Source organism: Phocoena phocoena, chromosome 11 (assembly GCF_963924675.1).
Source record: "Phocoena phocoena chromosome 11, mPhoPho1.1, whole genome shotgun sequence".
In the NCBI taxonomy this organism is placed as follows: domain Eukaryota; kingdom Metazoa; phylum Chordata; class Mammalia; order Artiodactyla; family Phocoenidae; genus Phocoena; species Phocoena phocoena.
Genome location: NC_089229.1, coordinates 90,655,103 through 90,681,884, shown reverse-complemented (window position 1 = coordinate 90,681,884; position 26,782 = coordinate 90,655,103). Strand labels below are relative to the sequence as shown.

The 26,782-nt window shown below is 41.1% G+C and overlaps 1 protein-coding gene across 2 annotated transcripts in view; it reads right to left on the bottom strand.

Moving 5' to 3' along the window:
- Positions 1-25,461, bottom strand: part of RERG (RAS like estrogen regulated growth inhibitor) — a 103,962-nt gene extending 78,501 nt beyond the window's left edge. Inside the window, exons 1-2 of one of the 2 annotated variants that reach the window (XM_065887443.1) lie at positions 25,297-25,461; positions 21,465-21,628 (exon numbers count right to left, since the gene is read on the bottom strand). In XM_065887443.1, the coding sequence (XP_065743515.1) occupies positions 21,465-21,525 (61 nt within the window). In that variant the 5' untranslated portion in view covers positions 21,526-21,628; positions 25,297-25,461. Of the gene's footprint in view, positions 1-21,464; positions 21,629-25,296 lie in introns of those variants that run through there. The other variant, XM_065887444.1, reaches the window with a different exon arrangement.
- Between the last annotated feature and the right edge of the window lie 1,321 nt (positions 25,462-26,782).

Below are 26,782 nucleotides of genomic sequence, written 5' to 3'. Positions count from 1 at the left end.
GTTGTTATTTGCTTTGCTCGAATTATTCCAACTCTGGCCATTGGGAGCCCTTTCAGGTTGGTGGATATATTTCCCTCCTCTCTCGTTTTCCAGCACTTTCTTACTTTCTGGTGCCACAAGGTGTTCCACATTCATCTTTCACTTGCCTACCCCAGCCCTGGAACCCCTTCTCCAAGGAATTCTTGTTCCTTTTAGTGGAGAATTATACCTGCCTCTCTGCCATTGTGACAGTCTTATCTGTGCACTCATTCTTATGCTCCCACACTGAAATCCCCTCTTTTATTTCCCCCAAAGAAAGACACACTTAAAATGACAGCTTTAGAAACTCTGTGGGTCCAGGACATAATAATGGAGACACAGCAATACGGTGTAGTGGAAAGAGCGCTGAACCTAGAGCTGGGAGATGTTTCTGATCATCCGGCATTTTGACTCTGGGTCTGGCTTGGAGAGAAAAGTACTGTAAGTACGGGAAACTATAAATACCATTGCAAGTGAGAGAAATCTGCCTCCGAACGCTTGGCTATTACTTCCCCTGCATTCATTCTCCTGTTCCTGAATTTCAGAGGTAGGCAAGCGACTCAGGTTATTATTCTATAAAAAGGCATGAATCGGGGAAAAGAGGCTTGCTTCTTTTTATCCTCAACTTTCCCACCCCTCCTCCAAGATAATTTGAATCTGAGATTTTTGCTTTGCCAACAGGAAGAAAGGTACGTACCTTTACAAGAACAATCAAAACAATGACTCACAAACTCGGTGCAAGGATTTAAGATTATTTCCCTGTTTTGAAAAGCTTCAGAGGATTATGCTAAATTATACGCTGAAGGGTGAAAAAGAGACAGTGTACAGCTGGACTCCCACAGCTTGCCTGACACACACTTACAGGATCCAGGCTGGGCTCTAAACAACAAACCCTGACTTCCTTCAATGGCACCTTCCAGGCCTGCCGTGAAGGAAGGAAAGGCAGAAGACATTTCAGCAGGGTTGTAAATGATCCTTTCGCAGTCACTAGAAACAGATCTCTTGAAGCACCCTTTTCCTACCCCCTCTCACATATGGTCTGCTGCCCCTCAGTTCCCCAAATCTATACATTCTCCCCTCAGAACCTATACTTTTGAAAATAGGTTTTATTAGACTGTTTTTAATAAGAGAGAAAAAAAAAAGTTTTCTGATCTCCTGAAAAAAAAAATGGGGTTCAAGTGAAATCTGTAGGAGGAATGCTTTACTCTTTTACTAGTATTTCATTAGCTCAGATTCATGCACAGTATGTACAGTCTTGGTGTCGTTTAAAAGCCTGGAGCCCATCTTTCCAAGAATGCTTCACATGACGTTCTCTAGGCAGTTGCCAAGAAGGAAGTTCTACTTTGCTTTATTTTGTTAAAGCAATTCTGTTGACAGCAGGATCTCTTGCTATGTCCATTTTTCACCCTCAGCTTGCTGCAGGATCCTGGGTTGCTGGTCTGACCACTGAGAACTTGATGAAATCCACAGAGAAAATCGTACCGGTGATGTTAGGATTTCGCCACCAACTTGAAATCCACTACCTCTGCAAGACCAATTTCCGGTTGCCAGATGGCATGGGGTAACGTATGTCAAGGACTCACCCCTTTACATCCATCAGAAAGGGAGAGAGTTTTTGGTTTGGTTTGGTTTTTGAAACATCTACCTATATTATCTTCCAGAATACGCTTTGTGGAAAAGTTTAATGCACGACCCAGAAAGCTAGAGAGCCTCTCAAATTAATGCTTGCCAAGTGACTTGGGTCTAGCCCTTCTGCACGTCATTATCATCTGGGCTAATGAACAAATAAGGGATGAAATGGAAAAATTCTAATTAGCCACCAGGAGATGGTGGCAGAATTGAGGAGATTCCCGCACTGCCTTCAGGTGTGTTGCTTTGGATAAGGTCCAGTATGGCTGAGGATGAGCTTAAGGTGTCAGAAAAGGCATGAAGTGCCAACACTACAGTCACCTCCCCTCCCCTTCCCACCTCAAACATAAGGGGCGATGCCTTCAATGCCAAGGGTGCCTAATTAGGAAACAAAGAGTTGAATCAACAGAGGTCATTGGTAATCTCTGAATAGGTTTTGCCCACTCATTTTTTTTTTTCTGCTAAGTAGGTGGCTTTCACCCTGCGCTACGAATGACTGTGTATCCTGGTTCTGTAGCCGCCCATGGGAAAATCTCCACTTACCTTGTTAATGCACAGCAAGGTTGGCTGTGGGTTATTTATTCATTTTTCTCCTGTTGGTTTAGTTAATTACCCAAATCTATCAGCATTTTTGGGTCTCAAATTGAACTGAGGTCAAAAGAAAATCAGTTCAGGAAGGTGGGAGGAAACAGCGTCGGCCGCCACGTGGCACCAGACTGAGTCACACAGCTACCCAGAAGCAGCATCACTGATGATGAATGCACTGTCCATACGCCATCCTCCTCCCCAGAAGGTTCACAGCTTCAGTTCCACCCTATGTTCCTGTCCCCAGATCATGGCTTAACTTGGACAACGTAAGGCGAAGAGCCACTCAGTCGGATGGTTTGGGGGTTTGTGTATCGTGAGCCACATTACAAGCTACACGGACAAGCACATGGAAGGGACGCAGCCATCCGCCCATGAAGCTCAGTGCGCTGCAGACGTGCCCCATCCAAAGCTGAGTGTGTGAGCCCTGACTACCTGAGGAATACAATCCCATCACTTCCCGCCTCCTTTCAGGACATTTAAAATCCGAGAACGGGGGGCTGTTCCTCCACAAGTTCACATAAGTGAGACCTCTCTAGTTAACGATTTGGTGAACAGGATTCATCTTAAGGCAAATGAGAAAGAAGCCCAGGAGACGAAGGGGCACACCGCGCATCCCAGTGAAATGGGGTAGAGGCAGAGCTTTCGTCTATTTCTGGGGGAAAAAAAGAATATTTCGTTCTGCCCAGGCAGAGCTTTTCTGACTGAAGAGTTGACCCTGGCTCCTTGGATGGAGATAGTTAACATTATCAGCTTGTTACAAGGTTGGCACAAACATGCTAGAAAATGACACCTTGTCTCAATCATTCTTTTCCCCTGAGCAAGTATTTCTCAAACAGATGCAACCCCACACTTGGGCTTCATATTAGCAACACCGCTCAAGTTTTAAACCCTGGTGGAAAGGTCAATCACGTCTCCTCTGCTACCAAGACTGTGGACCTTGCCCCCCAAATATACTAAGAATCAACTCCAGTAAACACATTGAAGGGAAAGCTTTTGATGATCTGTGAGCGTCTGGTTTACACTAAAAACAAAACCTATGCCGCTTCTCTGGGCTGAGAAATGGTTTCCAAAGACCGTTAGAAATGGCGACTCTCCAAGTACTGTCAGTAATTCATTCAGAGAAAGGTATTTTGTACATAACTATACTGCAGAGGAGTATAGTTCAGCATTCATAGCACAGTTTATATTTTAGAAACACTGTGTAATCTTTAATTGTTGCCTCTGAACCAGAACAGTCCTAGGTGAGAATGAGAGGAGAAATAAGAAAGGTTAGGAATGAGGGAGAAAGGTTCTAATCGTAAAATAACCGAACCTCCTCATGGCTGGCATCTTGAGGGATACCAGGCCTATTGGACCACAGACCAAGGGTGTCAATCTCATGTACAATAACAATCGCTTACATTGGCTGAGCACTTATTCGTTGTCAGGTGCTGTTCTAAGTATGTTCATGGATTCTTCCACTTAATACTTACAGTGACAACTGAAGCAGTCTTTTATTCTCCAAATATCTATTTAGCACCTACCACGTGTCAGACGCTAGTCTGGGGGCTGGGGCTGTTGCTCCGATCAAAACACACCCAAATGCCTGCATTCTGTAACTTACATCCCAGTGCGGCCAGGATTTGAACCTCAGCAGTCTGGCTACTGGGCTGTAAAACCATCCTAGTTATTAGTAGGTGTCACAGAATGCAGCCTCTTTTGGAGACCAGTAAGAATCTCTTAGATCACGAAGAGTTAAATGTGAAACTCCTGGGAGAGAAGCACCTGGGAGAGAAACACCTGGGAGAGAAACACCTGGGAGAGATGTGTTTTCTGTGACTGATGTGGCTGGATTGCTCTTCTCGATGGAAATAGGAGCAGGGCCTGAAACTGAAAAGAGCTGGCGTTTGGATTCAGCAGACCCAGGTTCAAGATCTGGCTCTGCTATATATTCCACGGATGCTTGGGGCAAGTTGTTAAGCCTCTCTGAGTCTCGTCTGGAAGAGAGAAATTATAACAAGACCTACATTCTTTGTGTTGTGGTGAGTTATTCAATGAGATAAGAGAAATAAAATACTTTGCCAAGTGCCCGGCATTGTAGAAAGTAAATTATTCTTCTTATTTGTTTCTTATGGACCCGCAAAGCCGGACAATAAAATGTCAGAAGCCGATTGAAGTCGTCTTGGAGCGTCAGCCCTGCACTGTATAAATGCCTGACTGCACGGACTGAGGCAGAGCAGAGGTCTCTAGCCCATGTGTCTTCAGTGTGTGTGTTCACGGGCACAGGCAGTGCAGAGAGCAAGATGCAGTGCACACATCCTGTGTTATCCAGGGGCACCAAAACGGAGCTCCCTGTATCAAGGAGCCTGAGTCTTTCATCCTGTGTCCCCAGCTTTGCTTGCTTTAGGTCTCTGTCCACAATATGACCAGGTCACGCAGAGCCCATAGAAAGCAGAGATGCCTAAAGGTCACAAACCGCTTTGTCTCTTGGTCTGGGTGCTCCACCCCTGGGGCCTCAGCTCTCTTTCCTTTACAACCCCTGGATCTACTTCCTTTGCTCTCTATCTTCCTGTCCTCTCTCTTAGTGAGGATGCTTCTGTTGATCAGCCCATACGGTCTGACCTGTGAGCAGCCTCCTTTGGGTGTCGTTCTCAAAGGCACTCCCCTTCTTTACCAAGAGGGGTGCAGGATTCGAATCCCCTTGGGTCATGCCCACTCAAATGACCGCTCAATGCAATTCTCTAAACTTGGAAATTGACCAGTTATGATTCTTCGGGATATTGATCATCCCCATCCATTTGGTCGCCCTCAAGGCTGATTTGGGCTCCATTCCTTAGTTTCCACAGATGATTCTGAACGTCAGGGTAAGGGGGCAAATGTCCGCACAGACTCAGAGACCTCATTCTGTGAAATACATATTGATTCTCAGCAGGCTCTTAGTGTATGAAATCAAAGCTTCTGGGAGTCACGCTGCATTTTCATGAATAAGAATCCAAACGGTCACAAGTTTAGTGCCCTGAAAAAAACACAAATTTGCCATCTTACGCTTCCATAGGTTAGAAGTCTGACACAGGTCATTAGTGCCTCTCTGGAGGCTCTTGGGGAGAATCCATTTCCCTTCCTCCTCCACCTTCCAGAGTCTATCCATAATCCTTGGCTAAAGGTTCCCTTCTTCTATCCTCAAAGCCAGCACCATGACATCTCTGTGACCATCCCTTCTTCGCCACAATTCCCCTTGACCTCAGCCTCTGACCTCAGCCTGGAATGGTTCTTCAGTGTCAGGGAATCACGTGATTAAGCTGGACTCACCTGGAGAATCTAGGATAGTCTCCCCATGTCAAGGTTCGTAACTTCAACCACGTCTGTAAAGTCCCTTTTGCCCTGTAAGGTAACATATTCACAGGTTCTGGAGATTAGGACATGGACACCTTTGTGATCATTATTCTGTCCATCTCGTTCCTCTCTCTGGCCCCACAAGGGAATTCCGCTTGCAAATATATTCATGCCGTCCTAAGGTCCTCAATATTCTCAATCCATTACAGCATCTACTCAAAGTCCAAAAATCTCCTCAAAATCTCATCAGCTCAAAAGTCCCAAATCTCATTATCTACTTCAGATAAACCAGGCAAGGCTGAGGCTCTAGGTGGCAACATAAGGTAGCCTTTTTCTAATGTGAATGTTTTGAAATAATTCAACTGTCTTTATTTCTATAGTTTACACATTTTGTCAAAGGTTTCCACTCCTGATGGCATTCTGAGGCGTTTATTGAAAAGACCATGAGTGTTCTTTTTTTTTTCCTGCATGTCCCACTATGTCTACTGTATGCCATTACAATCTTCCCATTCTGATTGCAACTCTCTACTCCCAGGGCAGAGCTAGTTATATGTTTTTCTTCTATTCCTATATTCTAGATTTGCCACATATGGAGGAAAAAGCTAAACATGAGACTAAATAGAGACTAAGTATTAAGCCCATTCGTATCTCAAAATTTTTCATGTGTTTCAAATGTAGAAACCACTGCCATTCATAATTGGTTGAGGTTCTGATCTTCTGGACTAGCATTCTTAGCCAACACACACACACACACACACACACACACACACACTCACATACACACACTCATCAAATAACAGTGGAGATTTTTCAATTATCTAATTTGATCTAATGGCTAGTCCAGTATCTTGAAAACGTGGAGCATGAAGAATTCAGTTTTGTTTCTAACTTTATCGATACATCTTTATAGAAAGAGCATTCCAAGATTAAAATGAACTTGATATTTCTTGGCAAGTTCTTTCTTTTTGTTTGCATGTGTCCCTCAATAAAATGAAACCCTTTCACTGTAATAAAATTACTCTACAGTAAGTTTTAAGCCATTCAAACCAGAACATGTTAGAAATAAAACCTATCGATATTGTGAATGCTATTGGAACTGGGCACAAGTACACAGGACTAAACAATAGTCTTGGCTGAGCACACAGACAAAGGCATTTGGGAAATTATAATGAATATCCTGAAGGTGACCAAATAAGATAAAAGTGTTCACTCACTAACTATGGCAATGCTACATTGCATAAATAAAAGACAATACAAAAGAAATCTTCTTTCATTATGCCTTAAATAAAACCCATTTACAAAAGCTCATGTTTTCTCGTGATGGTTGGCTTGAGGAATTTCTTACTTTGTCCTGAACAGCATCTCCTTTTGACTGACTCTGAAAAAAATGACCTAAGAAAACAATATGTAGAACTTCTGCTTTGCCATCAAGGCTGTTTACACCAATTATACACTCAAAATAGCACCACCATAAAGTAATTTTGCATAATGAATTACGGAGTCAAAAACAATCATCAATAATGATGACAGAGGTCCTTTGCCTTTATAAGAAGCGTCGTAGTCTTCAATAATATTTATTGACCTAGAAGTCTCCAGCAATAATGAATCATGAATTATTCATAGCAGATAAAAGATTTCCAGTTATCTGATGGGATCCAATCCGCCCTCATAAAATGTTTGAAGCCTTCTGGCATTTTGCCCCATGTAGGAGCCCGATTCTTCCAGCTATTTGGTTCACAAGAACATCTTGCATTTCAGTGGAGAAAGAAAACACCCTCTTATTGTGATAAGTAATGAAGCAACTCTCGGCAATCCAATATTTTTAACACACCCCATCATTTACAATTTTTGACTTGACTATATATTTTCCTTAACGTTGACATCCTAGGACTTTCACGTTTTTAAATAGCTTCTGAGTTTTGTTTTTGGGGCTCTTCCAGGTCAAATTATTAATGTATCCTCCCTTCCCACTGAAGATGTTTAACACGCTTCACATTTTTTCACATATTCAGTGCTAAGCTCGCCCATCTTTCTGTACAACTTCCGCCTTTCTCCCGTAACACCTCCTTCGCATACAGCTGTGCCTCAAAAGCCCAATAAGTGGTTTCAGCATGAAATCATAGGCAGAATTTGGAATAGAAGTATTATTTTAAAAACTGAGCTGAAGAAAAGTGTAATATAAAGCTAGAAGATCTCTTGGTAGTTTAAGCACCGTTTCCTCTGTTCTGGTTCCTCATTTTCCCTAGTAATGGTTCCAGTGAAGTAAAGTACTTTTCATGGATACTGATTAATCGAAATGAATGTTCCCAAGTAACAAGGAAGAGAAGACAAGAGAGGGAGAAGGGAAGAAGGCAATCGCTGAGCATCTACAACTCTGCATTGGCATTTTGTTGGAAATTTTGCGAGTACTGTGGATAAAAGCACAGACACCAGAGGCAAACTGCCTGGGTTTGAGTCCTAATTCTGCTGGAGTCTCATCTCTACCTGTAAGGCCCTGGGCAAGTTATTTACACCCTCCTCAAGCTTCTCATCTGTAAAGAAGGGATAATAACAGGGCCAATTCATAGAGGAGTGGTTATGATTATGTGAGTTCATACGTGTCAAGTTTTATAACAGCGGTTGGCTTATAGTCAATGCTATAAACATTAGCTAATTATTGCAATTGCTGGTTATCATCAGATCTCATATGGGCTTGGCGTACAGCAGCCCTAATAGAAGATGAAGACGAAACTGGGGTGCACTGAAGTTAAGTAAGCTGACCACACACACAGTTAATATATGGCCTGTCAGGCTCCAAACCTGTGTTCCTGCCACTGAAGGGAAATGAAGACTGAAAAGCTGGCTCTGGGAAGCTTTATAAGGGCTTTTCCTGCAACTGAATCAGCAGGATGCCCAAGGCTCTTCACGCTCCCTAAGCATCAATTAGTTCCTATCCCTTTCATTTATTACTTGGTTGTCCTTTTTCCCCTCCTAATTCCAATATTAATGACATATGTGAATTGGTATGAAGAAAACATCATAATTTTGAAAGATAAGAAATGAAAGGGAACCATAAAAATCTCACTGAACGTATGGTATTTCAGTCTCCCACCGCCTCCCTCAAAGCTCCCCAAGTATTTCCCACTGATTTCTCTCCCTCTTCTTGACTCTTATAGCATTTATGGCCTGAACTCAACTGCTAGAACACTGTCTTGTGTACAGTTTAAGACACTAACTTGCACAGGTCTCAAAAAATAAATTTCTGATAGTAAATAGCTTATTGAATTTCACCTTTTGAAAACCCATGATGAGCTTCATTTGAATAAATCCCCTCTGGCCAAGGATTGACCGATTTGAGCCTCAACAAGAATAACTACAATAAATTAAAATGCAAATTATGACAACATACAACAACAAAAAACACATAAAGATGAGGGTGCATCACTTTTGGAGAATGCTAAGGAACCAACTTATTATTTTGACAGCTGATAATAGAGAGTAAGAATTAAACAATTTTTCTGTCTTTCCTATATAAACTGAACCTCACAGCTGCAACACAGTTGTTAAGAGGAAGTTTCTCCTTATAAAAATATTCCCGCTAATAAGTAAAGACTGATACGGAACACTTCCATCACCACAGAAATTTCTGTTGGAAAGTGCTGTTCTAGAAAGTCTACTCTAGACAATGAGCTTCAATTGCTACCAGACATTGAGTGACAGAAGTATACAATAACACCTTGCAAAAAACCAAAAAAACAACAACAAGAAAACCTGAATAAAATGAAGCCTCTGGATCTAACCACCAATTTCCTGTATTTACAGGAAATACAGGGGACAGAGGACTGTGTTACACAACACTCTGGGGATCCAGATGGCAGATTCCAGTCTGCAGGACACTGCTTGGAACAAATGATGCACTTTTCTTAACAAAAATAATACCCAAAAAAATTGATGGAGGAGGAAATTTAAATCTCATAAATTCCATGAATTCCATAAATTCCATATGTAAGACATGTATCAAACAAAATTACAGTCCATAGCCTTTATTAAAAGCCTGTTTCAAACAGACTGTAAAATAAATAATTACTAATTTTAAAACAACTGAAGTCTCTCCTTCTGTATCGCTGTTGTCTTTTCAAAAGGGTCCCGAGCCTGAATTGAGTCAAAAATCAATCATTCTAATATTTACAGCTTAGTTGTAACCATGTCATACAACTGATACACTGTCTATGTCAGTTTCCTGGTTTTGATCATGTATTGCGGTTATGTGAGGTGTTAATCATTGGGGGAAGCTAGGTGAAGGGTACACAAGGGCTCTCTGTTTGTTTTTGCAAATCTGACAATTTTCTAAAAATATTTCAAGATGCAAATTTGTCAAAATCAATCATTGTGCTGGAAACCATCACCAGCTGATTTCTAGTTGCAAGTCATACAGGCCCAACAAAACACTAAGGTCCTTGAGACAAGGATAATCATATAATTCTCTGGACTTCCCCCCAAATATTGGCATTTCACTAGGCATATGGCAGGAGGATGAAGAGGGTGGAATAATTGGGAACATAGGAGGAATTTCATAAATATTTGTAAATTGATAAGTGGGCAACATTAAGAAATCATGGGTTAAATTTTGGGACTCAAGGATTTAAATGTATGGTTACTGTGCTCTAGATTTCACCTCTTTTGGAAACTGCTAGAAAAACAGTTTCCAATTATAAAATATATGAATGGAAAAATAGTCCCAGGCATTGGAACAGATAACCATTACTCACACTACTAAGTGTGGTTGAGTCTTCCTTTAAAACATCTAACTCAATACATGTTGCCAAATGACTAGGAAGCTGGCTCAGTTATTAGGTTCAGTTGTAATTTACAAGATCCTTAATGGAAAAAGAAGTCAAATACTTTTCAGACAGATAAATATTCACAATTCTATTCTTACTTTTTAATTTTTGGCTTCACCACTTAAATTACTGTCCAACAGCATAAAGCAAAAGAGAAGTTTAAAAAACATTTTAAAAAAAACCTGGAAATGCATCACTGAGAAAAAGATGTTATCTTTCTATCCAAAACAGTGGAAACTTATGAACTTTTCTCAATATTGTAGTTCTGTCTACACAATCATTGCGCAAGTTTTATAAATGCCACTGTCAGCAAGCAATTGAAAATTGTTTTTTTCCAAATGTTGGAGAAAGAACAACTATCTTATATTAATTAAAGCTAACCTACACTGGCTTTAATTGACTGATGGAGCATTGTGTTAATAGGCTCAAGTTTATTAGGTTCAATTCCTATGTGGTCTACTTAGCTTCTGTCAGTAGGATATTTGGTACCATGGTCTTCGACCATGTTTAACTCCCAGACTCTTAACACTGTAGTTTAGCCCAACCCACCCGTACTGTTGCCAAATAGCTCAAAGTATCATCTTAAAATCAAAGCTCAGCATGTCACAGTTGTTGATGTTTACACTTTTTTTTTTTTAAACAAAACTTATCTTACTATGAAGCGAATGAAAAATTCTAGTCTTAAGGAACCACAGGGAAAGCTCACATTTGCTCTGCCCCAATAGAGTAATTTTTGGCCTAGTCTACTCCCGCTAGAATGTTAACTGCATGAGTGCAGAGACCCTGTCTGTTTTATTTACCCTGGTATCCTTGGTACCCATGACAGTGCCTGGCACTCAATGTTTATTACATGTAGCTCACAAAAATCTATATGCTTTTCCAAAGCCGAAAACACCTATTTCAAATGGAAACTGAGTACTTAGCAAACTTAGTGTTTTCCAAAATGTGGTCCTCAGACTAGCAGCATCAGCATCCTCTGGGAATTTGTTAAAAAATACAAATTCTCGGGCTTCCCTGGTGGCGCAGTGGTTGGGAGTCCGCCTGCCGATGCAGGGGACATGGGTTCGTGCCCCGGTCCGGGAAGATCCCACGTGCCGCGGAGCGGCTGGGCCAGTGAGCCGTGGCCGCTGAGCCTGCGCGTTCGGAGCCTGTGCTCCGCAACGGGAGAGGCCACAACAGTGAGAGGCCCACGTACCGGAAAAAAAAAAAAAAAAAATCTCTGGCCCTACTACAGATCTGCTGAATCAGAACCTCAGGAGTGGTGACCTGAAACATATATTTTAACAAGCCCTCCAGGTGATTCTGAGGCATGCTAAAGTTTGATATCTACCAGTATAATCTAAGGAAGAAAACTCTTTCCAAAATTCAGCTCTGATTTGCATCACATAAACTCAGCTATTTCAGCACAGAAACATACATATCCTGGAATGATTCTCTGGAAAATGACTTTCTGTAAAGGCTAGATATGTGGGCCAATAAAAGTTGATCACTCTTATGCACTTTATATAGCAAGATACCTTGAATCGTAAGACAAGACTGTGTGTAAGGCTTCCCCCCAGACAACCTATTTTGTGGCAAATCTAAACAGAACTTATTTAATGAACGTGGAAGTAACGTGATATGGTGTTAATGTCCCCACACCAAGAGTCAAAGACCTTTGTTTTTCTTTACTAGCTGAAAAGTATCCAAAAAACTCACTGGGATTCCTCATCATTTCAGTGAGCTAAATAATACCAAAGTGGAAAATTCTATGATTCAGTAAGAGCATCCAGGGCCTAAGATGTTCCAAAACCAACATATTTCTAGATGACAGAAAGAAGAGAAGGATGATACACATGCTGTATCCAAAAAGCTCCTGACAAGCCAGAAGTATAAGTTAAATTTAACAAAACAGTATTTTAGAGGATAAAAATTAACTTCTACACCTGAATGAAACATACACACACTCAGGTACAAGTATGGGAAGATTTGACTCAGCAACAGCATATATTTAAAGAAAAAGACTTCATTTGCAGTATACACCCCATGAGCCAACACTGTACCCACTGTCACCCTGAAAGCAACAGTGACCTTAGAATGTCTTAGCAGAAGCAAAGTATCTGGTATCAAAACCACAGCTGTGCTCTGATCTGGTCTGGGCATCCCACATCTGAAATGCCTGCATTCATTTCCAAGCCCTACACTTCGTGGAGTGCACAGCTGGAGTGGAACAGCAAGGATGATGCTGTGACCAGAAACCGTGATCTCTGCAGAGCAAATGAAATCACGGTGAGGAACCAGACAATGGAAAAGAAAACTCAGGCATGGGTGGAGGCATGCTGGTTTATCTTCAAATATGTTAAGGGCTGTCATAAGGAAGAAGAATTTAAAGTGCTCTGTGGAACTTGAAGGGGTTAAAGTCAGTGAGTAGGAACTGGTGAACAGCCTTTGGTTGCAAAGAAGGTAAAGTAACAGACAGGAAGGCTTGTGATAGTTTTATGTGCCAGTTTGTCTGGGCTCTATGGCCCAGTTATTCAATCAAATATTACTGTAGGAGTTGCTGTGAAGGTATTTTGTAGATATGGTTAACATCTACAATCAGTTGACCTTAAGCAAAAGAGATTAGCCTGAATGATGTGGGTGGACCTTAGCTGATTACTGAAAGGCCTTTAGTGCAAAAACTGAGCTTTCCCAGAGCGAAAGACATTCTTCCTCTAGCTTGCAGCATTCACTCCTCCCTGACTTTCCAGACTGTCATCTTTCTCTACAGATTTCACTCTTGCCAGCCCAAATAAATATAGAAAGACGTAATGTGTGTGTGTGTGTGTGTGTGTGTGTGTGTGTGTGTGTGTGTGTGTATTCTACTGGTTCTGTTTCTGTTTCTCTGGAAGACTGTAACTGATACAGTTGCCCAAGGATAGAATGGTCTATTTCTTCTCATGCTGAGTTTCTGTTACCAGAGATATTCAAGTGCAGGAGAGGAAACCACTTTGGCAACAATAAAGAGACCGTTTAGAAGATATGATTCTTGATGGAATTATATAGCACATGTAGACCACATACTCTATCTCAATTTATTCACTTTATTGGGGAGCCAGTCTTCATCTGCTCTGGGAATATAACAATGAGCAGAAATAGTTACTACTCTGCTTTTTTGGAATGTACATGAATCCTGTACTATGTGCAAGCTATTCTAGAACACAAAGTTGGCGCTCAACAGATACTTGTTGAATCAATAATTGAATGAATGAATAAAAACGTAGTTTAAGATTATAGGGAAATATATAGATATATATATTTATATACTTTTTGAGAAATGTTTCTATCAAAAATATGTAAATGTTTTAAAGCTTTAATTTTTTAATAAGGATAAGATTTGATTATCAAAAAATTCTATAACATGCCATATTTCCTTCTCCAGTAAGGCATAAGTCCAAATTATTTTCCTAAACTCTTCTCCTTTTTTGACCCCCTTACATACTGAGCCTAAAAAAAGCACCCTGACTTAATGTCTATTCATTTCACACATTTGAAAGTGCAGATTCCTTCAGCACAGAATCTACAACCTCTGGATAGTCTGTAACGTTATACACTCAGTGGAGGAACCCTCATAGCCAACTACTGACCTGAGCATGTTCATCCAGCCTCCAGTGATGGACAGCCGGGAAACCGACCATACTGCTTTTCCAAACACGAATGTTAAGGAACGCAGGGGAAGAACTGCACAGATTTCAATAATAAAAGCATGATAGTATGAGAACCATATTTATATCACACGTGTAACTTTTCAAAGTACCTTCACAGCCTATCCGACCTGCATCACTGCTAAAAAAAAAAAAAAAAAAAAGCGAATAAAAGTATCATTTGATGGATGAATAAAAAGAGAGAGTCATGGATGGGTTGAAGGTGAAGTTTAAACCCCAATCCTTTCACTCGGTTCGGCTGGGTGCTTTTCTTTTTCATTAGATCATACTGACAGGACATGGAGCATCATAGTCTCTTTTGGTAACGACGGAAAATGTACCCTTTAGTAGAAGATGATTCATTGGTCTTCTTACTCTTGATCCAAAGCTATAACAAATGGAATACTGCATTACAGGAGAACTTTCCTACATATACGGGGTGCTGAGAATCTTGGTTGTATTGACTGGCAACTTACCCCGTACTCCCAGGGGGCTTTGCCACGCATTGATAATTCATTGATTACTGGAAATTTCTTATGAAAATAAAACCCTTTAGATTTTTTTTTACAAAATTCGTATTACAAAAGTCTAATGATCATTTCGTTTCCTAATAAAAGCTGTTTGAGAGGAACAGGGTGATACAAAATGAAAACACTTAGTAGCAAAGTTGCAAAAGCCTCGCACAGTCATAAACTGGGATTCTAGACTTGGGTGCGGCTCCAATAAGTTGGGTGATCTAGGTAAGAATCTCTCTCATGTGTATATATAGGAGCTTTACCTATTTGCGTATTCCAAGCTGAAATTACCTATTTCAGGCTGCCTTGTCTTCATAATATAACTACTTTCATTTTTAATGGGATGGAAGAAATTATGGCTGTTTTTCTGAAACGACATCAATTTTTAAAGGCAGCTGGAGCAATAGGGATGCGTTTGCACTGGAATTTTGGCTTCAAGGCCAGTACCACCTTGAAAATTTGGCTGATTTCCCCAAACCCATGAGTTGGAGAAATACCAGTAATAAAAAGGGGAATTACAAGGATGATTTACAATTTTCTTCACTCCCTCCCTCAAATTTAGTCTTTGTTGCCAAGAAAACAAGTCATGATCAAAATGGAACCAATTGGTAACTGATAATTAAACAACAGCAAAATATTTCAATAAATAAATTAGCCATCAGATAAAAATTAAGGACAATTGAATTTTGATAATATATCCCAGCAGAAAAAAGCAGAGACAGAGATATGTCCTTTTGACTTTGAAAAACAGTTCTTGATTTTGTTTTGTTTTCCAGTATTGTTTCTTTCCTAATTATATTTTTCTTGGGAGAAAAGCTTAAGAATTGGCCACTGCCAGCCTACAAAAATGTTTACCCACCAATAAACAATTGATTTTGATTCTTTTAATTTTTCTTTCCTCTTCTTTCTTTCCTTTCTCTTTCTTTTTCTAAGTCTTTATATGCACGATTCCTCATCTTTGCTTAACTTCCTGGGCATGCAAGAAAAGTCTGTGTGACTTAAGCCTAGCACAGAAGTCTGACTTTTTGTACATATCCATAGGTATACACCTGCAGTTTGAAAACACCCTTTTAATCCTCTTGGGGTGGAAGAATCAAATGAAAATAAACTCATTGTGGCTGTTTGTCTCTTTTTGCTTTTCTATCTTTGCAGGTAAAGGAAGGCATAAATGCTTGAAAGCCACAGGTAACCACATCACGGTATTTTATGACAAGAGAACAGCTATTTTTCCAGCATTATCCTAACTTGTCTCAATGCCACCTTCCTCCCTTTGGCCCAGTCCATTAAAAAACAATTATTTCTCTAACCACCATCTACACAGGAACCAATGGACCTGATTTCCGGTAATCTTTAAATTTCAACAACCACTTAGGAAAGGCTTCTTCACACACACACACACACACACACGTTTCCAGGAGTTGTGGAACTTCTGTACCCACCTGAAACACAACCTGTCCCTCTTTTTACCTAAACAAATATTTAAAGAAAAATTACCATGAATATTATACTGTATAATCTTAGAACAAGAATAAACGAGAACTTGAAGAGCTGCTTGGCAACGTAAGTAGGTAGAAAGTGAGGTCCAGGACCATTGCCGGTGCTCACATTCATGTGATGCACACAGCTGAGGCTATTTCCTCTGCTCGTGGTCCTGAAACTGGACCCAAAGCCTAGGCATTATTGAAGTCACAGATCAATTTGCTATATCTTCCTGAAGAGTCCATTTTAGTCACCGATTTGGGGATAAAATTGTTTTTATATTCAAACAAACATAGACATATTGTGGATTAAAATTTGCCTATATTTCTATAAGTAATAAAACATGCAAAACAATTACATGATTGTAATGAGATGCTTGCATGACCCAATCCCCTAGATCTTTCTCCTCCTTCTTTTAGAAGTACTTTGAAGACAACGTTTAAGAAGCATCAGACTACACCATGAAGTCTAAATGAAGGGAACGAACTGGTATAGCTACTTGGGTAAAGAAAAAGTTCTAAAACACAAAGCTGAGCTCTATAGCATAAGGAAATTGACCTACCTAAGATGCTATTGATATTGTCTTTATTTAATATATATGAGATCTCATAAACGTAACTCAGCCATCAAGAAACATATATGTTAAAGCAGTATCTGGTGCTCATTGGAAAAGTCATAATTAAAATCAGAATTGTCCCTGCCTGTCTCACTTGAAAATAAAATGAAAAAGGCTTTTTAAAACTTTTAATAATTGAGAGAGAGGGGGAAAAGCAAACAAGAACAAGGACAAGGAAGAAAAAATAAATCTCTTTGTGCCAAGGGAAACGGTATCCCATGCTTGTTTGTGTTTGGCACCCAATTCATAGCCCAGCAACCTGAGTCTAAGAACTTAAGCCTTCACGGACGAGTGCATCAATTGGTTTTGAATCAGAGAATAGCATTACTCCATTAACTTTGAGACTATCCCTTTCAAGAAATATATTTAGCTATGGCACACGGTATTTTAGTCCTAAAATGAGAACGTCAACTGTGAAACGCAACTGAAAATTTCAGTTGTTTTTCTCTCGACTCCTCCCACTTACTACACATTCGAATAATGTGAATCCAGGAAGCATTTACATAAATATGGTGTGCATTCTAGGTTTTATGGCAGGTCTTTTTGCTTTCATTACTTGGAGCCTGCCACATTACAGGCTGGCACACACGAGTAAGGAAATCTATGCCCTACATGCCGTGTTATTACTGGCTGCCTTACCCTTAGCCAGAGAAGGGAAACGTTTACTCTGCTGGGGCAAGAGAAGAAGCAAAGGGCTGGGAAAACTTGGCTCTCCACTTTGAAGATTCCACACAGCGTTCCCCATGCTGAACCAGCAAGCTAGCCAAGCCAGGAAGCTCACTTGAAGACAGAACTGCAAGAACTGCCAAAACTAGGCAAAAGGAAGAAGAATCCTCCTGAAACAAAAGCCCCTGTAAATACTGCAATATACATACACATGTATACATACCCGACATGTTTTGTAATTAACACATTATTAAGTTTCGCCTGTGCTGACCCTTCCAATGTCAACCTGTCAACCAAAGACTTCTGGCTAACGTTAAATTCTGTTTTAAACATGGAAGGCTTATCTGTTACCTGGGCTTAGGAAACCATCCACCACATACCAGAAGCACTTTCAAATTGAACGGTGTTAATTTATTGATGACACCATAATACTTCTGGCTGTTTTTCCAAGATTTCCAAGATATTAGCCAGGAGAAGTATTGTTATGATCAGCAGCGGTCAAGCTGTAATTGACATAAACCAGACTCTGGATTTAAGACAAAGAGAGAGACTGAGAAAGTGTGTGTGTCTGTGTCTGTGTGTGTGCGTGTGTGTGTGTGTGTGGTTAGGGTGTGCTGAGCAAGCAATACAAAATTTTTTCTTATAAGCTTTCTGACTTTTACTGAAAACCCAAATATACACTTGAATGTAGATATATCTTTTTTTTTTTTTTTTTTTGCTGTACACAGGCCTCTCACTGTTGTGGCCTCTCCCTTTGCAGAGCACAGGCTCCAGACGCGCAGGCTCAGCGGCCATGGCTCACGGGCCCAGCCGCTCGGCAGCACGTGGGATCTTCCCGGACCGGGGCACGAACCCGCGTCCCCCGCATCGCCAGGCAGACTCTCAACCACTGCGCCACCAGGGAAGCCCGTAGATATATCTTTGATTGTATGGTTTCACTAGACAACTTACAAATGAAGAAGAGCACACCTTGAAAAATTGTAATAATTTAAGCTAATATACTTGAGCACTTACTACGTGCCAGGTACTGTTCTAAGAGACTTGCGTGTAATAACTCAGCCAGTCCTAACAACAACTCTTTGAAATAGGCATGATTACATCCTTCATATAATTGCAGAAAATGAAAATTTAAGTACCTTGTTAAAGTTGCTAAATTCACACAGCTAATAAAGTGTAGAACAGGGAGTCAGACCTAAGAGTGTGACTCCAGGTCTCCTGTTCTTGACTCCATTAGCAAATGGCCAACATGGTCTTATTTACCCCAAATTCCAAATTGGTATTCACCGTGCAGGAAAGCAGATGGGTCAGGTAAGGCTTGAAGCCTCTGAAGCAATTCGCACAGACCCAGGTTCAAATCAGAGACGCTCAAGTTTCTACCACTCCAAGATCACAAGCTGCCGCCCCTTTGCAGGAATGTTTGGTGAGAAATGGATTGTTTGAGCCCACGGGTGGGTCAGGACCATTTGGGGGAGGCATCTGAGTAAGTGAGGAGCCGTAGCTACATTCCAGCAGGTATAATTTCTTGCAGACGTAAAAAAACAAAAGTTACTTATGAGACAAATTGAATCTGTACAATAGGAAGGCGAAGGTGGGATACAATGATTAGGCAGAGATCTCCATATTAATTAAGAACTAGTATAAACGTGAATTCACAGTTTGGTTTCAAAGCTGAGAGATAAGATATGAAGTACTCTATGGTTGGTCTCACCGAACTATGGGAAAAGGTCTCAGAACTGTCTCCCATGCATAAGTCAAACCGGTCTACTTTATAAACGGGAGGTGTGGTTACAAGGTCTCAGGAAAACAGTCTCATGTTGAAATAGGAAAACACTTTATAGATGACAGACAAAAAGGCAATTGTTTAAAGGCGTGTGGTCTATCACTGTCATTTTCACCTAAATGAAAATAAACACGCATGGTAGAATGCATATTAGGTGGACAGGAAAACCAGTCCAAAGAAGAGTCATTAATCAAGAGTCATCGGATTTTCGAGTTGGAAAGGACCTAAATGAACAAGTTCAACTTCTGCCCTTTGCATAAATTAAAACCAAGGTCAACAGAATGTGGCCTCTGTGTGCAGGTGTCATCTTCAGCTCTGGGTCTGAGGGCTTTCCCCTAGGGAGAGGGTCTGCCGTGAGAGGACAAGAGGATGGTATGTAGAACCTGAGAGCCCCAATCTTCGAGAGAGGTAGGCCAGTAAAAAGCAGTGCATGAAGATGGCTGCTTAGGGTCAATGGAGAGGTGGCAGGAAAGCCAAGAAGTGTGATGTCATGGGAACCTGGGAGGGAAGGAGTTTTAGGAAAGCGTAAGTGGTTATGTTGAACGGTAACAAGAGTTCTAAGAAGACCAGAACTGAGAAAGATTCATTAGATTGGTTGGTTATTGATCTGTGGTGACCCTCACAAAAGCAGTTTCAGCAGCATGATCACAGTGGAAGATTGACATGTTTAAGCAATGAATGGGAAGGCCAAAAAAGTTAAGACAGTGAGGCAGAACCCAAGTTCAATAACCTTGGAGAAAAGAAAAAGATGGAGTAGTGGACAAAGAAATGCTCGAGGGGAAAATGTCAGTAGAGAATGAGAAGAATCCTTGAAGAAATAATTGAAACAACTTGGGGGAAGACAAAGGAAACTGAGGTCTAACTGATGGATCAGCCTTGACAGGAAGAGATACCCAGTTTGCTCTGAGATAATACAGATGAAAAAGGGTGGGTATACGGTACACAGAGTTAAGTGGTTCTCTCCACTGGATTTTTATTTTTATGTTTCACTTTTCAAATGATGCAGAGTTTATTTTGGTAAATGATATAAGGGTAAAAATTCCCCTTCCCTTATTGCCTGTGTTAAATTTTGCATGCATGAATGTTAAACGCTGAGCTCTAAGTCTAGATCCCTCGGTCGTGAAAAATTTAGACCAGCTCTTGTTAGAACACGTCTTCCCACACACGGCGTCGCCTTGGTCCTCCACTCACTGGAACAGTTTCCTCACTCTCCAGAGCCTTCCACCAGCTACGGAAATTGTTTGTTCTCATGCCATCAGGAGTTTGACGACCTTCGATCTCCTGAAGGCTGGCGGTTTCTTAGCCTTGTCAGCTATCTTTTTTTTTTTTTTTGCTTGGTTTCTGCCAGAGGCCAGAGCAAGCAGGAGGAAAGGGTGATGGCAGAAAAGGAAGATTTATTGCTGAAATTATACCAGAGAGCAGGCTTGGAAAGAGAGGTTGGTCACAGAATTCAAAGCTGCTCCTGCGTGTTTGTTTAAGATTATGTGGATGACTTGTACTGGATGATCCGAATGGGTTTCCCTCTACAAACACACACCTACTAGGTGTCTGTTTGAGTCCTTTGCTGAGAGCCTAGAGCTCAATAGGCAAAGTCAATTATGAGTCTTTCCTCCAGTGAGAGATCAAAGCGACGTTGTCTGAAAAACCACTTTGCCCTGATATTTCAGCAACATGTACTTAACATTTAATTATAAAATCTGAGATCCGTTTCTCATATTGGATTAGATACATTTTCACTTCCACCGTTTCACCCTTCATCTTAAAGGTCTGCAAACCTTTACTGAGGTGTGAAATACAAAAGCCTCTGAATTACCAACGTGGGCCACAATTGGATCATTTAAATTCACCCCAGAGGTTCTGGCAATAGCTATCTTACTTGAGGTCACACGCGCCCCAGCTTTCACCAGTCCTCCCCAATTTTAGACGTGTTGGGTGATAATACAATTCTGTTTCTTGTAAAGATATATCCCCTCGGCAAGCGTTTATTCAGCACCCAACACATGCTCGACATTGAGCCAGCTGCATCAAGATTGATGAGATATTACATTGGCCCTTCAAGATCTCATATAGAGAAAAAAAGAGCAAATGTACTTTTTAATTTCTACAATCTGATTTCTTTGGAAGTTGAACATCCTTCCTCAGAATACCAAGACCTGTGTTGTATCCATTGCCTTGTGTATTACCAGCAGAGCTTCTTTACCACAGAGGAGCAAAAGAGGACATAAAACCTGGTTATACAAAATGAAAATTTCAGATAAAGAGAAAGAGGCTTCATCTAAAAGAGCAACACAGGAGAACAGGAGAGAGGCACACACACACACACACACACACACACACACACACACACACACACACACAAAACCACCACAAAAAACTTACCTGACTTGCCCACGCCTGCTCTCCCAAATATTGCCAGTTTGACCTCTGAACTTTTAGCCATGCCGCCTGCTGGTAGGCAATTCACTGTGGTTCAAACTAAAGAGCTGAGAAGATCTTTTTGGTTCCAGCCCTTGGTTTCACCATATCATTGTAAATCAGCAATCCTTCAACAAAAGAGATTTGGGAATTCATAACTGACTGGAGAAACAAACTCATATTTATTGAAGCATCTCCTACGTGCCAGCACCATTCACTCGATCAGCATCTTCCCTGGTGATCTTCACCACAATCCTGCGAGAGGGTTCTAGCAATACACTGTAAACCGTTCAACTAAAAAGTGATAGACCCAGGACTTGCACATAGATCTCTTTGGTTCTAAAAAATGCATTTTTATACAAGATAGCATTTTCAAAAGTACTTCCTCAAAGAATGTTTTTTGTCAGTCATTGATAATAAATACTTGGCTGTGAATACGTGTATTTACCATATGTCTGCCAACATCCAATATACATACACACATGGGGAGAGTCACATTTGGAACTCTTTTTTCCCTTTGGGCTGAATAATACACATTCATATTAGTGTATCCCATCGTAATATGATTGAATTTGCATTCCAAGGTTTAAATTTTATCTCGGTTCACACTGGATCACATGGTTGAGTCATGTGACAGATACCCATGTTCCAAAATTGATATATAACATCTAGATAATATTTTTATATTTTTCTGGGCACAATGCCCTGGTACACAAAAGATAAATGACATGTGCTGACTTCTGATTCCTTTTCTATGACAACCTCAAGTAAATTAGTTTATGGTACTGTCCTGACACTTGGGAAATGACATTATATACAATGTAAGCACATTTTATATAGTTGGGTGCTTTAGGAAGGACACCTAGGTCCTTGGTACCATGGAAATGTAAAATTGGAAAAAGCCTTGGAGTCAATGGAAATATCCATCCAGCCTTCCTTTTTGATCAGACAACCATCTAACAAACATCCTGGGTCTAATTTATGACTTCCAGGTATGGGGGGAAGAGAAGCATTATATCAACTTTTTCTTTTCTTTCACTCAGAGCCCTTCAAGTAGCCAAGCAGCTATTAGGAACCTTTGCCCCAGTCTAGATGTCTACTTTCTAGGAAAATGAGACCCAATCATCTTCCCTGGTTCTTCATGGGACATCTGTTCTTGTTTATGTTTTCTTGACCCTCACCTTCCCTCCTGACCATGTGCAGCTCTCTTCTCTGGTATTTGCCATTTTAATTACTCTAAGAATGTGGCACCCTCTGCATTCGCCCCTTGAGATACGACCTGACAAATGACCCAGCAAAAGTTTCATACGATTCTTCCTCTTCTTCATCTGGCACTGTAGTTATATTTCAGTACACTCATATTAAGGCTCCCATTTTTCACGTGAATTGCAGGCTCCCCTATTCTGAACTTCTGCTATCGATGTTTTCAACCTAAGTACAAGACTTCACTTTCAAGTCTGTTATCTAAACACATGAACTGTTCCTGCCAGAGTTTTGGCATCTACAAATTTTCAAAAAGAGCTTTTCCAGAGAAAGAAAAAAGTAAAAGTCTTTCTGAAAAAGTGTTTCTACAAAGACGTTAACGTGTAATCGTCTCCTTCATTACGCATCTAAACTATGGACCTGTACCTCACAAATTTTGTATTCGCTGATTTCCACAGTGCCAGAGCTTCCTCCGAAGGACAGAAAGGTCAACAATAACACTGGCTGTTGTTTACTTCATCCGAATAATGAACAAACTCCCTAGTGATCATTAATAGTACAAAACCCAGAAGCTTTTACATCTGTAATTTGTCCAGTCCCACACTTTTGGCTAAAGATAAAAAGAATTTCATTATTTGTCATTTTATATGCATTCATTACGAAAAGGCCTCGGGTAAGCTGGGATGAAGTGAGAGAGTGGCACTGACATACATACACTATCAAATGTAAAATAGATAGCTAGTAGGAAGCAGCTGCAGAGCACAGGGAGATCAGCTGGGTGCTTTGTGACCACCTAGAGGGATGGGATAGGGAGGATGGGAGGGAGGGAGACTCAAGAGGGAGGAGATATGCGGATATATGTATATGTATAGCTGATTCACTTTGTTATAAAGCAGAAACTAACACACCATTATAAAACAATTATACTCCAATAAAGATGTTAAAAAACGAAAAAGATACAATCTAAAAAATTTTGAAAATCAAAAAGAAAAGGCCTGTATGCTTAAGGCTCAGTGGTTCATCAAAGAAGCATCACAGAAGCATAATCTATCGAGATGTATTAACTAAATAAATTCCGAATAAGAATGGCAAGCATTTCTTTGAAACATAGAACATGCAAGTGTCTGGAGCTTGTGTAAACAACAATTTGTTATTTCATACAGAACTGTTCATTCCCATGCACATAAAAATCCAAATAAATCAAGAAAGTAGCCATCAAATGTGGTTTAAAAAAAACAAAACAAAACATTTGTTAAGTTAAAATTTTCAGCAACTCCCAAATGGCCTCAGAGGCATAGGAATTTCACAGAAGAAAGAAAAATTGTGTAGGTTAAATTTTCCATACATAACCTAATAAAGATGTAGCTAGTTATTGTAAATCTTAGGTTATGTTTAGAAAAATCCCTTAAAGGAAGACACAAAACTGACATATATTCTTCAACATTTTCTCACATGAAAATGTGAAAAGTTACATTTGATAAAGATAGAAAAGAAAGATAAATGTGTAAACTGTTTTAATAAGGGACCTGTTGCCAAGTCTCTGATGTTCAAAATAATTCATGATCCAAGAGCTTCCGTAACACGGATAGAAGAAAACATTTTTTTTCATGTTGTTCTGCAGAAATATTCCGGCTGGGTCTTGAAGCTGCCATCCACTTTTTACGTGGACAGCGCTTTATTAGGGCAAAAACATCTCAGTTCTAGTCACTCCTAAAGCTAAAATCACACTTAGGTATTTAAGAGATTAAAGGTTTTTCCTAAACATAAAGATACCAAAAGAAAGCTTAGAAAGAAGAAGAGAAAAAAGCAAGACCCCAAATTCTGTGTTACATTAATGCATGCATTGATTCATCCTGCATTTACGCTAAATGGCCACCTTCAAGGAGCTTACAATTCAATAGGCCTATGACATTGAGTTCACTAATAGCCCTATTTTCATATTTATTTAAAAATAATGATTTATCCATAATAAATCAATCCCAAGACTATTACACTTATCAAGGTCCATGCTTTCTATTTCCTTTTGGAAAAAAAAAAAGGCAAGCATCTTTATACGGTAATAGTTTTGTAACTTCTATATTTATGGTCTCATCAAAATAAAGTGCAGGTGTTTAGGGAAGCAAAGAATCTAGTCTGATCGTGGGAATGAGATTCTCTTTGGGCCGCTCCTTCTCTAGCTCTGAAATCAAGTTTTCCTGGTCTCATTGTCAGAAATTCTCCCTTATCACAACGCAGCACGCACAGGAATGAGGATGATTGAACGAGACCCCTGGCTATACCGTTGCTCGGAAAGCAACAGGTATCCTGGAATGATAAACAAGCCCATCGTGGACTGCAGGTCACTTGCTCTCGACCTAGGGAGCAAATGCAGCCTAAGTCAAAAGGGCATTCTCGGTCGGTCTCAGCTCGGACGGAGGGCGCTGTCAAGCTCTGGGCGCCGGCGCTCACATCTCCCTCTCAGTGACCCACAACCCCCGCCTGGGAGGACCCAGTGACCAGGAGGACCGCCCCAGAGGCCGAGCGTTCAGGGGCTCGAAAGGGTCTGCAGGAAGCAATCCCGAAAGAGCCACCTGGGCACGTGCGTGACACTCACCTGTTCATACTCTCCAGGCCCGGGAGAGCCGCGGTCCCCTTGCAAGTTCGGAATCGGTCCTCCGGGACCGCTAACCCTCCCACGCTGCGCAGCCCAGTCTGCAGGGGGCGGGGGGGCGCGTTTCCCGGCTGATGGGCTGCGATCGCGGGTGGGAGAGGCGGCAGCTGCGGCAAGTGCTGGCGGAGCGGCCAGGACCTCCTCGCCGCCACTCGCTCAGACTAGCCGCCGAGGGACTGCGGCAGGACGCGAGCTCAGCCCGGAGAGGCCGCCAGGATGCTGCAGTGCGGCGCTCGGGCGCCCCCTACCGGGGCCAGCGCCCGGCTCTTCCCGCGAGGCCGCCCCAGGCTGGTGAGTACGAACATCCAAATATCCGCCTTCGCGCCGCCGGAGACAGGCTTCCCTTTGCCCCAGCTCAGTTCCCGGCCTCTAGGTTCCCGCAGAAGGACCTCTTTCCTTGGTCAAAACCTTGCGTGTGAAAGCATTACTAGGTGATGTTTTCTATTCCATACTTCAAACCATCCTCACAACGTCCCTGAGAGACACGTTTAATTATCCCCATGATACCCGAGAGGAAACTTAGAATAACTTGTCCAAGGCTAGTAAATGGTTGGAATGAAATCCAGACTGGATTGGAAACTGAGATGCTAGAAGAGACATAAATAGTGAATTCAACTGAAATTCATATCTGTATATTTGAGAAAGTTCCAAAAGCTTCACACTGTCCTTACAAGGTCAGCATTTACAACGTTTGAAGTCATCGTCCATCATCCTCAAAACCTAACAAAGATGGTTAATATCCGTGCTGTGCCTTTCACATCGCTCATCTCATTTGGTGTTTTATAATCTCCCTTGAGGTAAGCACTAGTATTTAAAATTATTAGCCTTTCAGAGACAAGGAGGTGAGTTTCAGAGAGGTGAAATCATTTCCCAAAGACTGAGAAAATTTTGATTAGAGGAACAGGAAACACCTACATTATTTTTTTCCTTTGAAACCTAGGTGTTCTTAGCAAGATATCAGGTGGCCTCCAGAAAGCCACCGCATAGAGCAGACCGGGACCTAGGGCTGAGTGAACAGTCTTCAGCGTGTCCTTGATGGAAGAGATGTAGCCAGGGAGGCAGTTTCCGGGGCTGGCTGACCTGGAAAGCCACTGCAGACGCGAGTTGTGGGCCACGCTGACCGGAACAGCTGGGTCTGCGGCAGAGGTAAGAATTGCCTCTCTGTGCAGGAGTAGTCCTGCAAATTCTTGGAGAAAGCTCAAACACTGTTTGCTCTGTGACTTAAAAAACTATAAATAGAACTACCATATGACCCAGCAATCCCACTACTGGGCATATACCCTGAGAAAACCATAATTCAAAAAGAGTCATGTACCAAAATGTTCATTGCAGCTCTATTTACGATAGCCCGGAGATGGAAGCAACCTAAGTGTCCATCATCGGATGAATGGATAAAGAAGATGTGGCACATATATACAATGGAATATTA